Source organism: Acomys russatus, chromosome 20 (assembly GCF_903995435.1).
Source record: "Acomys russatus chromosome 20, mAcoRus1.1, whole genome shotgun sequence".
Lineage (NCBI taxonomy): Eukaryota > Metazoa > Chordata > Mammalia > Rodentia > Muridae > Acomys > Acomys russatus.
In genome coordinates this window covers 877,528-894,596 of record NC_067156.1, presented here as the reverse complement: position 1 = coordinate 894,596, position 17,069 = coordinate 877,528, and the positions used below count along the sequence as shown (strand labels likewise).

Below are 17,069 nucleotides of genomic sequence, written 5' to 3'. Positions count from 1 at the left end.
TGCAATGACTTGTGGTGTTTTTCCAGTTTCATAGGAATGCTTTGGCAACTTATTTAAAATCAGAAGGAAAACACTGAAGAAAATGCTTGGTTTATTGTGGGTCTGGGGATCAAGTCCAGGGCCCTGCACATGTAAAGAAAGTGCTATACGCCTGAGCTACTCCCCAACTAAGAAACTGCTTTGATGTATTACTTTAACATATTCATTTTATGCTAAGTCAATCATACAACAAAATTACAGTAGTTTTCTTTGCAGAAATGGCCCATAGAGACAAAAATTTAGCCATACTACAAAATAATACACTAGCCTTTCTGACAGAATTTTCTTTAAAATCATTCTATTATTGGTTTTGGAAGGCCTTAAGTAGCTCATCTTTGGCCTAGTGGTGGATAAATACATTATCTTCATTAAGAAAAATGGTACACAGCAATAAAAGAATACTCTCTCAGGGTTAATATTAAATTGAAATAAAAATGAAATTCAAATAACCTGTATTTCATACATCTTTCAGATACAAAGATAAACAGAAAAAGCAAAATGTGAAATTTGGAGATTTTGGCTAAGAGGCCCTGGAATGCTGTGAGGAGAGCTCAGTGGGCAGCTGTAGGGGAGCCCAGAGAACCAGAGGCTGAAACATAGAGACTGTGCTGATAAAGTTTAAAATTGAGAAAAGGGCTCTACCGGAAATCCTAAAAGGCCATGTGGGCTACAGCCTGTCTGCATTTTCTGCATGTTTCAAAACTGCAGGAGGCTGAAATTTGGCAAGGACATTTCAAGACATTAACACTCAGGCTGTGGAGTGGTTATTGCTGGCATCTTTTAGTTATCCTTAATGAGAACAAAAGCAGTTTTTGAAAAGCATGTAGTCTGGGCAGAAAAGGAATAAACTGAAAGTTATAAACAAAAAAGGTAGGTGTGTGTGTGTGTGCGTGTGTGTGTGTGTATGTGTGTGTATGCATGTGTGAGTGTGCATTTATGTCTGTGTGTAAGGGTATATATGTGCAGGAGTGTGTAAGAGTGTGTGGTGTATGTGTGAGAGTATGTGTATGTGTGATAGTGTGTGTGTGTGTGTGTGTGTGTGTGTGAGTGTTTTAAAAGGAGATTTGTGCCATTAAAGAGAAACCAAGCACTTAATAATATAACAATAGGAAAGGTACTTTGAATGCATTACAGCCAGACCCTACCATCATTGGCTCCAAAGGATAGAGTATAAACTCATTTGAAAGACTTATTTGGGAAGCATTTGCTTTTAGGATGCCCTGCTCCCAGATGAATTCCCAGGGAGGCATTTTCCTGGGCTCTCTTGCCCAGGTACCCAGAGGCCAGTGTAACCATGATTTAAGGGGGTCCAGCTAGCTACTACTAAGGTAGGAGCAACATTGTCATCCAGATAGTCCTGGTTTTTCAGGCATAAAGAATATAAGGGTTACTGGGGTCATAGTAATTTCTATTAAGACTCCAGAGAAAAGCAATAGGTAGAGGTTTGGCTCCCCTTCAGGAAGCTCCAAGATGGTGCCATACCTGGCTGCAATAGACTCCAGGATATGAGATACCAAACACAAAGAATATCTGCTAAGGAAAGCTAAAAGCAAAAGGTGAATCCAATCCACGAGAGAAGCCACATGGTTTGCAAACGCCAAGGCCGTGGGGAAGGGTTGCATCCCTGGCGCTTACATGAAGGCATCACACACCAGACCGGGAGCTGCACGGTTTAGCGTGTGCCTCACTGGGTTTCAGTCTTTCTTTGGCTGAACTTCTTTCTATGGTCCTGTTTTTCTCTTTTGGAGTAAGAATTTTAAAGGTATGAAATTTATTTAGATTTTAGAGTCCCATGGCCGATGACCTTGAATCCCAGCAAGCACTTTGCCCTCACACTTTAGAACAACACCAGAACTGCTAAGCTCAGGGGACTCTTGAGACCTACACTAACTACGTATATTTTAACCTTTGCGGAGGGTCAGTGGCAGAATGCTAGGGCTGGATCAGAAATGTCTCCCACAGGTAGGTGGTTTGGGGTCCCCAGCTGGTGGCACTATTTGGGGAGGCATGGGAACTTTGGAAAGTGAGCCTTGAGTGAGGCAAGTAGGGCACACCCTCTGCTTCCTAGTTGGCCATGCAGTAAATAGCTCTCCTTTCCGATACATTCCTGCTGCTGTGATATTCTGTTTAACTATATGAGGGCAAGCAACCCTTTAAAACCCTGAACCAAAATAAACCTTTCCTCTATTAAATCAATCAAACAATAAGTGGTCCTGATAATTGGTCAGGAGCAGCTGCAGCCACATATCAAAAGATCCACTTAGAATCTCACCTCACACCAGACACAGAAATTAACCCAAAATGGCTCTTCAACTTAACTTCAAGGGTTTTAACAACAAAGTTTGCAGAAGAAACAGAAATGTCAAGAGTTTGGGTTAGAAAATGTTCCTTTACACTCCTTCATTGCTGGTGGGAATGCAAACTAGTACAGCCACTTTGGAAATCTATCTGGTGCTATCTCAGAAAAATGGGAATAGGGCTTCCTCAAGACCCAGCTATTCCACTCCTTGGAATATACCCAGAAGATGCTCCAGCACACAACAAGAAAATTGGCTCAACCATGTTCATAGCAGCCTTATTCATAATAGCCAGAACACGGAAACAGCCCAAGTGTCCCTCAGTAGAAGAGTGGATAAAGAAACTGTGGTACATATACACTATGGAATACTACTCAGCTATTAAAAACAAGGAATTCCCAAAATTTGTGGATAAATGGATTGAGCTAGAAATGATCATAATGAGTGAGTTAACCCAGAAGCAGAAAGAATCAAATGGTATATACTCACTTATATCTGCATATTAGCCCAAGGGGCATGTCCCATGAAAGCCTTCACTTACCAGGAAACTGGGACAGAGGGGAAGGCATCCTATTGGAACTCTAAATGAGAGACGCATGGGAGAATAGCAAAATAAAAGGATCCAGAGGGTCCTAGAAACCTACAAGTAGAACAATATGATAGGCAGATTTGGGCCCAGGGGTCCCGCTCAAACTAAGGCACCAGCCAAGGACAATACAGGAGGTAAACTTTAAACCTCTTCCCAGATCTAGCCAATGGTCAGAATATTCTCCACAGTTGAGTGGAGAGTGTGATATGACTTTTTCACGTACTATGGTGCCTCACATTTGACGATGTCCCCTGGAGGGGGAGACCTGGTGGCACTCAGAGGAAGGACAGCAGGTAGCAAAGAAGAGACTTGATACCCTATGAGAATATATAGGGGGAGGTAATCCCTCTCAGGAACAGTCATAGGGGAGGGGAATAATGGGAAAAGGGGGGGGGGAGGAATGGGAGGATACAAGGGATGGGATAAACATTGAGATGTAACAAGAATAAATTAATAAAAAAAAAAAAGAAAAAAGAAAATGTTCCTTTATCTGCTCTTGAATTCTTGTCCTGGTTAAACACAGTGTGTGTGTGTGTGTGTGTGTGTGTGTGTGTGTGTGTGTGTGTGTGTGTGTGTGTTAGACAAGTATATGTAGACGTAATGTAGGTAAGCAAGGACCTACCTCCAATGGGGAAACAGTCAATGGGGATTGGTGACTAGAATCTAAATAGTCAGTGACACACAAAGGATGCGTGAAAATATGCAGGGGATGAGTAGCACCAAGTCAGAGCTTGGTGGATGGAGCCCAATGCAGAGCCATGTAGGTAGGAACCTAACCCCTTCCTCCAATACTGCACAATGTGGATGCACATTGCAGGCTAAGAAATCTTGACCACTAGTAGTCCAATTATCTGCAGATAAGTGAATGTTAATGCATCAGAAAAAAAAGATATAGCTAATGTTCGCCATGATGCCATAATGCTAACATGGACTTCTTACAGTCTGTTGCATTCAGCCTTTGTCAGAAGGAGCAATGGCTGCTGCGCACACACACACACACACACACACACACACACACACACACACACACAGACACACACGGAAGGATCGGTATGGAAATCTTCCATATGACACCCTATAGAAAGCCATTTTCTTCCAGTAAATTGTCTGAATTGCACTTAAATCTGCTAACAGTGAACTTCAGGGCCAATTACCTCTTGCAGCCCTACCTAGGAATATTGAAATAACATTGGCCACGTGTATGGCTCCGCATAGCACCGGGGATCCTTTGCCCAAGCCAGGATCTGTGCAAAACACTGATTTCTTCTTCCAGGACAACAAAAAGTTGTTTTCAAAATATGTTTCCTGGTATGCTTAATATTATGTTAGTGCTTATGACGTTTTAATAGCTTTCATTATTTTCAGGACACAACTTGTTATTAAGACATCTAGCCTACCTTGTGGGAAAGCTAGCATAGTTTATTGTTTTTTAATTCCTTCTACAAGTGGTTTTAAGTTGTGGGGGTTGTTAGCCAAGTCCTGGAACCCTGCCTCACAGCATCTGATAAGGTTCTTAGAACATAAGAAATGCTTGATACGCATTTTTTGGAATGAAATAAATGTCAATTTTTAACACTACACCTAAAATTTTTTATTTTATTATCTCCAAGGTCTAAGGGCAGATAACATAGCATAAAAACCCATCAAATCACTAAACTAATATCCTAGGATAGCCACGCAGGCATGTTGCTGATGTAATAAAGGTTGGTCTTTCAATGCCAAGATCCAAATGCCAACTTTTTTCTTTTTTGAATAGCTAGTGACATGATGTTCTTTCATTTATTTTAGAAAAATGGTCTGTTGTCTTAGGTAATAGGCTCTGTCTAAATAGCCTAGACAGGTTAAAAGTTAGACTTTGTTGTTCAGGATCAGGCTTTTGCTGAATGTGGGTACACAGCAAGATCTGTTCTGCTGAAATTTGTCTCATTATCCTTGTAATTCTAATACTCACTTCCATAGTGTAAAAAAAGTACAGTTTACCAGATCATGAGAATCTCACGTAAAACTTGAAAGCATACATAGCTAATGAAGATGCCCCAGTTTGTTTGTTTGTTTTACCTGTAGTGGGGCAGACAATAGCAAGGCACACACGAACTTAACAGATCAGATGGGTGAAGTACTACAAACAGGGGAGCTGAAAAATAATTCATATGCTCTTTTAAAGTGCTCTTCTTATTGCCTAAGACCTAGCTAGCTATGTTACTCCTAAGTAATTTTCTCCAATAATCAATAACTCATCAACCTTCAGCATGGGCCATTTGTTTCTGTCTGGAGTCTTTCCCTGACCTCATATCCTGGCCAGTATTGTATAATAGAGAGTTTTTAAAAAGCTGGCTTCTTACCCAATATGTTCCCCCATCAAATCAGCCAGCCGTTCTGCTGGTCCAGCTTTGATAATGCACCTGAGGGTTCAAGCACTAAGATTTGTATCTAGTTATTTGTAAGTGAGCTCCTGTGTTGTAGCATTGAAGACTAGGTCCTGGATCCATCCAGTGTGATACACAATCCATCCAGGAACCTTGTTTCATATTCAGCTAGGCTGCTGTTCTTTAGTCACTGCGAGGTTTTGTTTGTTTGTTTTTGTTTCTTTGTTTTTCCTTCTGGTGTCCTCCACCCCCTCTGGCTCTTACACTCTTCTCACTTTCCCCTCTTATGGGGTTCTCTGAGCTCTGAGGGGAAGGATTTGAGTCACCTCAGGGGGTAAGCAGAAGTCTACCCGAGGGTTCTAGTTTTCATGAGTGTGCCCCAGTATGTGCTACCCCATAGCTGTTGCGTTTGATTTCTACATCTTTCCTACTGCCCAGGTCCCCTGTCATCGCATTCTGTGCTTACCCTAAATCTTCTGCCAACTGTCGGCTCTTTTCTCCATCTGGCAGGACTACTGAGACGTAAGAAGTCCTAGTCCTCCAGAGACTTACCTTCTCAACAGTGAGTTCTAAATCTAATAGTAACTCAAATGGTATCTTAATAATTCTGGAAACATCTCACTTAAACCAGCTAAGCAAGTTTAAAGATATATACAGCAATATATCTCTGCCCTTGCAGTAACATGAAACCGCTTCATACCTGTCTGAGTGAAGCCTGTTTTGTATCCATTAGCTGTTCCATTTTCTGGAGCCACGGCTGACGACACTGAAGGAACAGGTTTAGTGGGGTGGTAAACAGCAGAGGACTGTCGGCTTCTACATTCTAGATGGGAGTAAAACCACAGGACACAAAGGAGCTAGTTTTTCTTTTAACAGGCAATGGGGACGCAAACCATACAATCTCTGAGACGCGTTTCTGCTCCCTGAATGGTAGCGATGCTCCTAATTACTGTCTCTCAGCCTGTTCAGACTCGGGAATACTTTTCCTAGGCCAGATGTGATGCTTGAGGCTCAGAACGATCACCATTCTATGGCCCGCAGATAAGTTCCCACATGAAAACTGCCAGGAACCAACACATTCTTGCTAAGCTATAGGAAAGACAGAGGCTACAATGTCAATAATTTATAAAAACATATTAAGGTTTTTAGATACCAGGTAACTTCTTGTTCATAATTTATTTAAGTGTATAATAGTAACTTTGAATCCACCCAGGCTGCTTTCAGACTTTTCTATCCAATCTTAAGGAATATTCAAGCAAGAAGCAAATTATTATTCTTAGTTAGTACGAAAGGAAACAGCAAGTGGTATTGATAATGCAATGGCAGCTTTGCATTAAGTATGTGATATTAAGATACTATGACTCTAATTGTACTGTGTACTGACTCAGGGGACACTGTGACAGTGTCCTAGTCTTCGAGTTCCAGACAAATTATACTATTCCTAGTCTCACAGAGTAAAATAAAAACATAAATTTTTGGCCAGGCATGGTGGCACACGCCTTTAATCCCAGCACTTGGGAGGCAGAGCCAGGTGGATCTCTGTGAGTTTGAGACCATCCTGGTATATAAAGTGAGTCTAGGAGAGTCAAGGCTACACAGAGAAACTCTGTCTCAAAAAATCCAATATATATATATATATATATATATATATATATATATATATATATATATATATGTTTTTGTATAACAGGGTTACAAGGGTTCAGAAAGCAGTTTTCTGAAGCACACTATCCTATGGTTTTCTGAAAACAGTGATTGTATTTTGGCATAAAGTTTAACCTTGCCTCATGCATATTATATGCACAGATGTACATTGATATTATGTGGTTTTATAGAGGTAAACATATACTTTCAGTTCCAAAACAAGAACTGCTATAATATGAGGCTGCTTTAAAAACTGGCCGGCGAGGTGGCTCATGAGCATAAAGATGCTTATCACCAAATCTGACACAGAAGTTCAGTGCCTGGAACCCACACAGTGAAGGGAGACACAGGTCCCCACAGGATGTCCTGGCTTTTACATGTCCTATGCGTGCTGTAATGGCATGTGCACACATGCACACGCGTGCACGCACGCACACACACACACTCACACCTATCAATCAATTAATTGAAAAAGTTATTCTTCACTAGAAAGATGAACTTTTTGAGCACCAGGAAGTTAAGTGTACTTATGCAAAACAAAAACTAAAGAAAAAAGTTTAAAGATGCTGCTTATCTTGGGTTCACTCTTTAGTTAAGATTTATGGTATTCAAGAATATTTTCTACAGGAAAATTCTTTGGACTTCACCAGGATAAAGAGCTGCGAGTGATATTCTTAAGACTCGGCGCTTGCAAGATTTAAGCTCTCCAACGTAAATCCCTGTGGCGTTATGTAATGCCTCTACAAATGCAGCCATGTGAATTATGGTGCAGGACTCAGAGACAAATGTGCTATTGCGATTAGGATTTATTATGATATCCCATAGTCAGGTAAAAATCTTGTGTAGGCAAGAACAATAAAGACAATTATTTTAAGTGGAAAAAATTCTCAGCATCAAAGAAACCGCATTAGTATAGTAGGTAAACCTGTGGCCATCCTACCAAGCACAGGAAGATGTGACTTCCTACGGATTAGTGGGCTACGTTGTTGCTAATTCCAAAGGAGCCAACTGTCAACTCTATCACGTACCTCTCCAGGCATTCAGGAGGCTGCATTGCTATTTGGGGTATGTTTTGGTAAAGTAAAAATAGAAAAATGTAGATTGGGGAGAATTACTAACACACTGAAATAAAGCAAAAAGAACATTTTACACTCAGGCTCTTTCTAAATCAAAAGACATCCAGGAATGCATTTCCCAGCCCCGGAGCTGCACGCCTTCTCTGGAGACAAATTGTGCACTAACCTAACTTACCTGGACTCAAATGCTTCACTTAATTATAGCAAGGGGCAAGTCAAACAACCTCCCAAAGGGCTTCACACTTTCCAGCGGCCTTTTGAACTTGAGCTGTTTGTCTACCCCACACCTGCACTCTGCCCGCCCCTCCTCTGCACTCCAGTTACCTTTCCAGCAGATGAGCGGTCCCTTTGACAACACACCCTGGGAGCTTCTGACTAGGTAGTACTTTAAGTGCTTCTGCTTCTTCGGCTGCGTGGTGAGCTTCAAGTTAATGTGGTTGGAAAATTCCGTGAAATATCGAAATCCTCTTTCTCCACAACCGATACAGTTTCCAGAAAACCCTGAACAGGGGAAGTCAGTATTACTAGTGGCCTTGTAAGTTGACCCTCTACTTCTAGGTGTGAAAAGTATAAACATGTTCATGGTCTGTGAACCAACAATGTTTCAACTTTAGGAAATACTCCAGTCGGGGAAAAAAAGCAGGGGTAAGTTTCCATCAACTCCCCCACCCCGGTTTTCCCCCTTTGATTTTAAATTCTTTAGATACAATTGCAAAGAAACCAATGCTTGTAAGCTGGTACTCTTATGTTCAAAAATTCAGGAAATTCAGCTGCTATCTAACATGATATTCACAGAGAAGCTACAACAACAGAAGAGTCATTTTCATAACAGAAAAAGCCTGGGAATAAGTTAAATGCCACTATAGCAGGACGATGGCTAAGAAAACGTGTGGACAGGACCATGTGACAGAATTTAAATAGTGTAGAAAGGCCCGAGGAATGTAGCTCAGAGACAGAATACCTGCCTGGCTGTGTGAGAGCCTGAAGTAGACTACCAGCTCTGGGAGAAGAGGGAAAGGGGGAGGGAGGAAGGGAGGGAGGGAGGGAGGGAAGGAGAGAAGGAGGGAGGTAGGGAAGGAGGGTGGGTGGGAAGAAGGGAGGAAGGAAAGAAGGGATGAAGGGAGGGAGAATGGGAGAGAGGGAGGGAGAGTAGGAGGGAGGGAGGGAGAATGGGTGGAAAGAAGGGAGGGAGGAAAGAAGAGAAGAAGGGAGGGACAGAGGGAGGGAGGGAGGGAAAAGAAATAGGAAGAGAAAGACATTTTGTCCTAAAGCTCTTCCTGCTTTTGCTCTGCAAGTTCCCTTATGAAGATGATGAGGAGAGATACCAGGGCACGTGTCAAAGAATATGATATGCCTAAATGCCATCTTTATGAAACCTGCCACTTTGTATAATGAATAAACCTAAAATATCATTTGTAAAGAGCTGGGTGTGGTGGCACACGCCTTTGATCCCAGCACTTGGGAGGCAGAGGCAGGCGGATCGCTGTAAGTTCGAGGCCAGCCTGGTCTACAAAGCAAGTCCAGGACAGCCAAGGGCACACAAAGAAACTCGGTCTCCAAAAACCAAAAAACAAATAAATAAAATATCACTTGTATTTTTAATTACTTAAAATCATTAACTACTTGCTGTTTATTATTCTTAACAAGTTTATTTAAAGAGCCTGTGGGACCTACTCATGGTTTTCTGGCTGGCTTACTATAGCAGCTTGTCCCAGAGACCGACGGCCTCTGAGCGCATGGGAAGTATCTGACCCAATATGGGACAGTTAGAATCTCTTCTAGACTTTTATCTGGATAGTACTGCACCTTAGATTTGTAAGAGTTTGTAAAATTGGAACCCATATGTGATTCATCTCAGCTACACATGAACGCTGGTCTTGGAGAGAGAAAGCTGAGAGCTGGGAACAGGAAGCTGTGAGCATCAGGGAGAGGGCGGCGTGCACAAAGCTGCGTGATGCGGAGCTCTGCCAGTCACAGGTTCCCCGAGCTTCCCACTTCTTCTTCATCACCCTCTCCTCACTCACCTGAGCTTCTTATTCTTTTATATTGAATGTATCAACAATCCCTTGCACTAATTAAAAAAAAACGAGGCTCTCAATGGCCTTTCTGCAGCAGATGTGGAAAGAGAAAATGGAGAAGACTGGGAGCATGAGGAACAATGTGCTGCTTTATGAAAAACCAGCCATTGGCTCCTTTAATGCACAAAAGAAGGGAAGACCGTGAGACAGTGAGTCCCTCTACTCGTGGTGCCTGATGAAAACAGAGCATGCGCATATCACAGAGATGAACAGGACAAAGCATGGAGACAAGTGGCCTGATGCCCTCTATAAAGACCTGTGTAATATCTCCATTGGAGAACACCAATAACTCAAAGCATAATAAATGGGCTGCTCAAATTATTACTATAAAAATTATTGGGGGCTGGAAAGATGGCTCAGGGTTAAGAGCACTGGCTACTCTTCCAAAGGTCCTGAGTTCAATTCCCAGCAACCACATGGTGGCTCATAACCATCTATAATGTGATCTGATGCCCTCTTCTGGCATGCAAGTGTACATGCAGGCAGAGCATTCATACACATAAAAAATTTTACTGAACACTTTCTGGTAAATACAAGAGGAGAATGGTGAATAAGAGATCATCGCAATCTCTGTTTAATTAATAACTTAATTAATAGTTTATGTCATTTTATCAAATGATAAACATTAATATAAGCTTATAAATGCCTTAGAATGTATTCAGAGGGTTTTATTAGAGACTATTTGTGCATTTCTCAGTTTGTTGAAACTATAGGCCAATAACAATAAATAAAAAAATCAATGGCTGTCTAGTTCACCAAGTTACTATAGTCATCCATCCATCCATCCTTCCGCTCACCCACCCACACATCTGCCAATTCATCCATCCATCTATCCATCAATCCACTCATCTTCCCATCTATATATCTATCCAATTCACCCATCGGCCCATCCATCTACCTATCCACCCACCCATCTGCCCATTCACCCATCTGCCCATCCATCCACCCATCTGCCCATCCAGCCATCTATCCACCCACCCATCTGCCCATTCACCCATCTGCCCATCCAGCCATCTATCCACCCACCTATCTGCCCATTCACCCATCTGCCCATCCATCTACCTATCCACCCACCCATCTGCCCATCCATCCACCCATCTGCCTAACTATCCATCCATCTGTGTATCCATCCACCTATCCACCCATTATCTATTAATCCTTCTATCTAATTGTCCATCAGTCTGTCCATCCAACTACCGAACCATCCATCTGTCTGTCTATCCATCCAACCAACATAATTTGACATTGCTTTCTGTATTACTAGGATTTCTCTAGTCATGAAGAACCATTGACAGATTATGAGACATTTTTTCAGGGTTTTTAGTCAGAGCTATACCTCGTCTGTTCCAATGGAAAAGACTATAATGCTTTAAAAATGCTAAATATCTTTCCTAAATTGTTCTACATCACCAATGAGTCTTAAGTGAATGAATGATAATTTATGTGCCTCCAGGTCATAGCCCAGTATAATTTTCAGTATATAGTATATTCTAAATAACTACTGTTGAATGAAGAAATGAAAAAGGGGATGGTTGCTATTGCTACAGTGAAACACCATGACACAAAGCAAGTTGTGGAGGAAGGAGTTTATTGTTTTCCCTATGTTTCCATATCATAGCCCTTCACTGAAGGAAACCAGGACAGGAACTCAAACAGGGCAGGAACCTGGAGGCAGAAGCTGATGCAGAGGCCGTGACAGATGCTGCTTACCGGCTTTCTCATCATGGCTTACTCAGCTTGTTTTCTTACAGAACCCAGGACCACCTTCCTCAGGGGTGGCACCACCCACAATGGACTGCCCTCTCTCCCCCATCAGTCACTAATTAAGAAGATGCCCCACCTTTGGCTCTTATGTAGGCATTTTTTCTATTGACGGTCTCTCCTTTCAGATGACTCTAACTTGTGTCAAGTTGACACAAAACCAGCCAGGACACTGTCTCAAAACAAGGCAATAACAAAGCCCGCCAAAACACCAAATCCACTTTCTTTCCTCTTGATGTAATGGAGCTGTTTTGTAATTGTGATAGACTGATGACAGAAACAGCATAAGGGAGGGATGGCTTATCTGGCTTAATGCTCAGAGAATGCAGTTCATCCTGCCAACGAAGGAAGAGGCTGGAGCAGCAGTGTGTAGGAGCTCTCCAATCAGGCCTTACTTCCTAAAGGTTCCACAACCCCAGAACAACACTACCCAGTGGGGACCAAGGGCTCAAACACAAGAGCCCGCGGGTCACGTTTTCATATACTTTATTGAGTTCTTTGACAATTATATATATAATATAATCTCATAATATAATATAATCTCATAATATAACATAATATAATATAATATAATATATTTATTATGCCCCTCTCTAATCACCTTCCTGATGGAAACATTTTACATTCAAACTAGTCATATTTATGAAGTATTAGGTAGTATTGGCAATTTACATATACTTTACAAAGTAAGTAATTTATAGATAACTGAGAATTGACATCAGCTTCAGATCAGTGACTATAAAAAGCAGCTTTCACTTTAATAAAATATAATTTTTTTTTACATGACTAAGGATGAAATTGAGAGCATTACATGTGGTAAGCAGATATTCTACCTTAGACCCAAAACACTAAATTTGGGTAAACTGCATGGTGTTTTTAATTTTCCCAATAAGTTTTACATGCCTATTTTTTACAATAAAAAAGTATAATGTATTTAAATTAATAAGAGAAAAAACTTCCTGCTTGAAATTAAACCATTTACATTCCAACTAATTCAGTGACATACATACATATGTATAGAATTCTCTGATAATTTTTAATAAATATATATTTCAATTCCCTTCTCCTGGGAGGACTTTTGTAGGCATTAAACACTCACCTAAAAGTGCATTTTTCCCATGGTCATCTGGTAGAAATCTCTTGTCCACAGCACAAACTAGGATGTGTTCCGGAAGATTGGGAGACTTGGCCCCCACCAGGAGGAATCCTGCTGGAATGTCAATTTGTTCCATACACAGTGACACCAAACGCAAGTCCTTTCCTGCTTGACAGAACCCTAGGAACAGAAGAAAGAGCAGAATACTGAGGCAAGGTACTACCTCCTTACCCCCACTGCAGAACAGACTCATCTATGGGAATCACGGCTAAGGACTCAAAGCCCATGCACCCCAACAAGAAGATGACCTATGCACCCCAACAAGAAGACAAACTATCCCTCCTATCTGATTCCATCACGATGACAACTCAAGTGAGGCAATCATAGACTAGAGCAAACCGTGGAAAGTGTATATAATTTTTATATGGACTTGGTAAGTTTTTACAATGTCCCCCACCCGTGTGTGTGTGTGTGTGTGTGTGTGTGTGTGTGTGTGTGTGTGTTTGGTGTACTTACATGTGAGTGTGCATGTGTGTGTTTAGGAGCCTACAGAGATGTCAGGTGTCTTCCCCAGTTGCTCTCTATCTTATTTTGAGGCAGAGTCTCTCATGAATCTAGAGCTCATCAGCTGCCTGGGATGCTGGCCATTAGTTCCGGGGATCTCTACGTCTTCTCTTACTCCCACAGCGCCAGTGTGGGAGTTACAGATACTCGGTTGTCTATTTTGGGGTGGGTACCCGGGCTCAGGTCCTCATGCTTGCAGGAAAACCACTTTACCCAGTGATCCCTCTCCCTAGCCAAGTCTTTATTTTCATATGAAGTCATTTCTAACTGGGACAACCTGAGGCACTGGACGCAGATGCTCCTTCACATCGTGTCAGCAGACACTGAAGCTCAGAGCTTAGTGCTCGTCAGGGAACTGGTCAGAACTGGAATTCAGAACAGGACTGTTTTTCACTCGACGAGCCTAGATGTGACAAGTCCTTATATAATCATATTGTGATGGACTAGTATTCACTCATTATTCACAAGTTATGAAGCAATGCTTCATAAGCCTAAGATACAGATAAACAGACCATTTTCCCTTAAGAACATATACTGAGTCAGGTGGTGGTGGCACAGGCCTTTAATCCCAACACACAGGAGGCAGAGGCAAATGTATCTCTGTGAGTTCGAGGGCAGCCTGGTTTATGGAATGTGTTCTAGGACAGCCAGGGCTACACAGAGAAACCCATTTAAAAAAGAAAAGAAGAAGAAGAAGAAGAAAGAAAGGAACTTACACTGTGTTAATTAGAAGAAATGTGAGAAAGCAGATATTCCCAGACACAGCATCACAGAGGATAGCTGTGGTTCTGTTGTACATGTCCTAGGGTGGCCCTCTCTGGACTCTGATACGTGCACTCCCTGGAGCTGTGATATTTCCAGCTCACCAGACACTGGAATTCCATCTATCTGGGCTGCTTTAACATCCCACTTTCCTGGTCATAGTTGTTAGTCCAGAAGTGCACATCTGGTAAATCGTGCCAATCAAAGATTTTGTATAGGAATTTTCAACCTGGGGCTTGGGAGCGAGGAGGTGCGACCCAGTTTGATCTCTGGCACCTGTCTTGTTTCTTTATCTATGAAAGATGTCTCTCCCCAGAGACAGAACCCTGGTCAGGCAGGTTTGACAGTGACTGTACCCCTGGAAGCTCAGCCGGATCTGCATTTTCCATGGTTTAGTCCTACGACCTTTAGCTTCTGGATTATTCCAGTAATTTCTTCATTTTACCTAAGTTTTCTTGGGGTTCTCTTGCAACAGAAGGTTGGTGGGAGGCGGCAGATGAATACCTAACTAACTCCCCGACTCAAACCTGGAGGAAACACTAACACTACCCTCGTAACCTATAGCTCAGCTGTGAAGAAACGTGGGGGTCCATGAGCACTAAGGCATATCATGATCTTAACCATAAGCCAACAAACAATTGGATGTCATCAGCTAGTATATGAAAAAGAAAAGAGAAAACTCCATTACACTTTGTATGACTCTGGGTGCATACAAATATGGCATGCTTTGGATCATCAAAGCTTGACAGAAGGCATAATCGATTAGAGAAAGCCAACAGAAGACCACAGTGATCAAAACAACGTTGTTCAGTCACATCAAATCAATTCAATTCTTAGAGTTCATGACATAAGTAATATCAGAAAGTTACACCGGCTTCCTTAACCACTCGTTACTCAACTGTCATCTATTTATCTGAAAAAACAAATAATTTATGTTTTAGGCATGTTACTTATTCAGTTCACAAACTTTTTTCAGAGCTGGACACACAGGACCTTCTAGGAAAACTTTGCTTCTTGTACTGTCATGGGCTACTGGTTAAAATTGAGAAGTTCAGATAAACACAGAAAGGTAATTTTGCTAATGCATCCAAATATTAACATTGGGTAGATGGAGTTGAATTAATCACCCTCACTCACTCAGACATCTCCCCTTAATAAGAAGCTGCCAGAAGGTGATGGCTGCTAGAGAGTCGTTCTTTTCTGAGTGTGTTCTCACTGGCAGGTTTCCCACACTGCAGTGTGTGGCTCTACGCAGTACACACATGGGCAGCTCTACCTGGAATTATGGGCTATCAGAGAAAAAGGGCATGAAGCTGGGAGTGGGACACATGGGGGAAACTGAAGGAGCAAGTCTCAATGTATACATGTATGAACTTGATGTAACTTTGTCTCAGTGTGTGTGTATGTGTATATATATATATATATATATATATATATACACACATATGTGTGTGTGTGAAATTCTCAAGAATAAAGAAAACTATGATTTTACTTTATTTTATTTTAAGAAAGCTTGTTAAAATTATATTAGAAATGGGAAAGTACTTTAGTAATAGAGTGCACCTAACATGTGCAAGGCCCTCTTCAGTTCCTAGTAACACACACACACACACACACACACACACACACACACACACACGCACACACACACACATAAACACATACAGACAGATAGACACACATATATAAAATCAGTAAGATATAAAATGCATCACTATGATTTTAGACACCAAAAATTAATGTTTGTTTTGTTTTATTTTGAGAGACAGATTCTCACTGGGTAGCTCTGACTGGCTGAGTAAATCAGGATTGCCTTGAACTCACAGAGATCCACCTGTCTCTGCCTCTCAAGACCTGGAATTAATATTAAAAGATAAAAAAAAACTAGTAATTATAATCCAGACTAAATTTTATCACATAGAGCAAAAACAAAATTGTGGAAGTAAACTTCTTTATCCCCAAATATATAAATTCCACATCTAAGGTGTTAGATGTAGATTTGGAGGCTGGGAATGCAGTTCAGTGGGAGAGCACTTGTTTAGTAGGCTTGAGGTCCTGAGTTCTATTTTTAGAACTGGGGGTAGGGGGAGAGGAGAGTTTTGAGTGTTTGTTAAATGCTGAAAACATTTAAATCCATTTTCTCTCCTAAAACAAAGTATAAATTTGAATTTTACAGTTATTTATAGCATAATATGAGTATATATTGATCAATCTAGAATAGCTGCTTTCTACTTAAAGTTGAAATTTTTTATCATATGCCGTGCAATGACAGAATGCTTGAGGAGTTTAAAGAGTCTATGTTAATAAACCAGATTGTGACTCAAAGATTGAGGACACCAATCTATGTAACCTCTTCAATGTGTAAATGAGAGAAGGTTCCACGAAGGTCAAATAACATTAAACCAGCAGAGAGGACACTAAGCCCAGATCTCTAAACTCCAAGTAAGATATTCCTTTAATCTCTAAAAACTTGAATCAAGGCTAGCCCGTGATCCACAACCCCAAACAAAACAAGCCTCCACAAAACCCCAAAACACAATGACATCAGCAGCAACAAATCCCAGAAAAAAAGCGAGCTGCTCTTGTAGAGGACCTAGTTTAGATCTTAGTACCCACCTGGTAACTCTTTTACTGTCCACAACTTCAGCTCCCTGAGGATGCCTTTCTCTGGTCTCTTTGGGTACTAGGTTAGTCATGTGGTGGCACATACACACTGTGGTGGTTTGAATAGAATGCGACACCCCCCCCCATGCCAGTCTCATGTGTTCAAATGCTGGCCCGTGGGGGCATGGCGCTA

The 17,069-nt window shown here is 41.4% G+C and overlaps 1 protein-coding gene across 1 annotated transcript in view; it reads right to left on the bottom strand.

Annotated features, from left to right (window-relative positions):
* The window catches only part of LOC127204798 (GREB1-like protein), a 294,756-nt gene that overhangs the window by 75,454 nt on the left and 202,233 nt on the right, over nucleotides 1–17,069 (bottom strand). The window contains 3 exon segments of the mRNA XM_051164015.1: nucleotides 5,992–6,114; nucleotides 8,336–8,512; nucleotides 12,950–13,126. Of these exon segments, the coding sequence (XP_051019972.1) occupies nucleotides 5,992–6,114; nucleotides 8,336–8,512; nucleotides 12,950–13,126 (477 nt within the window).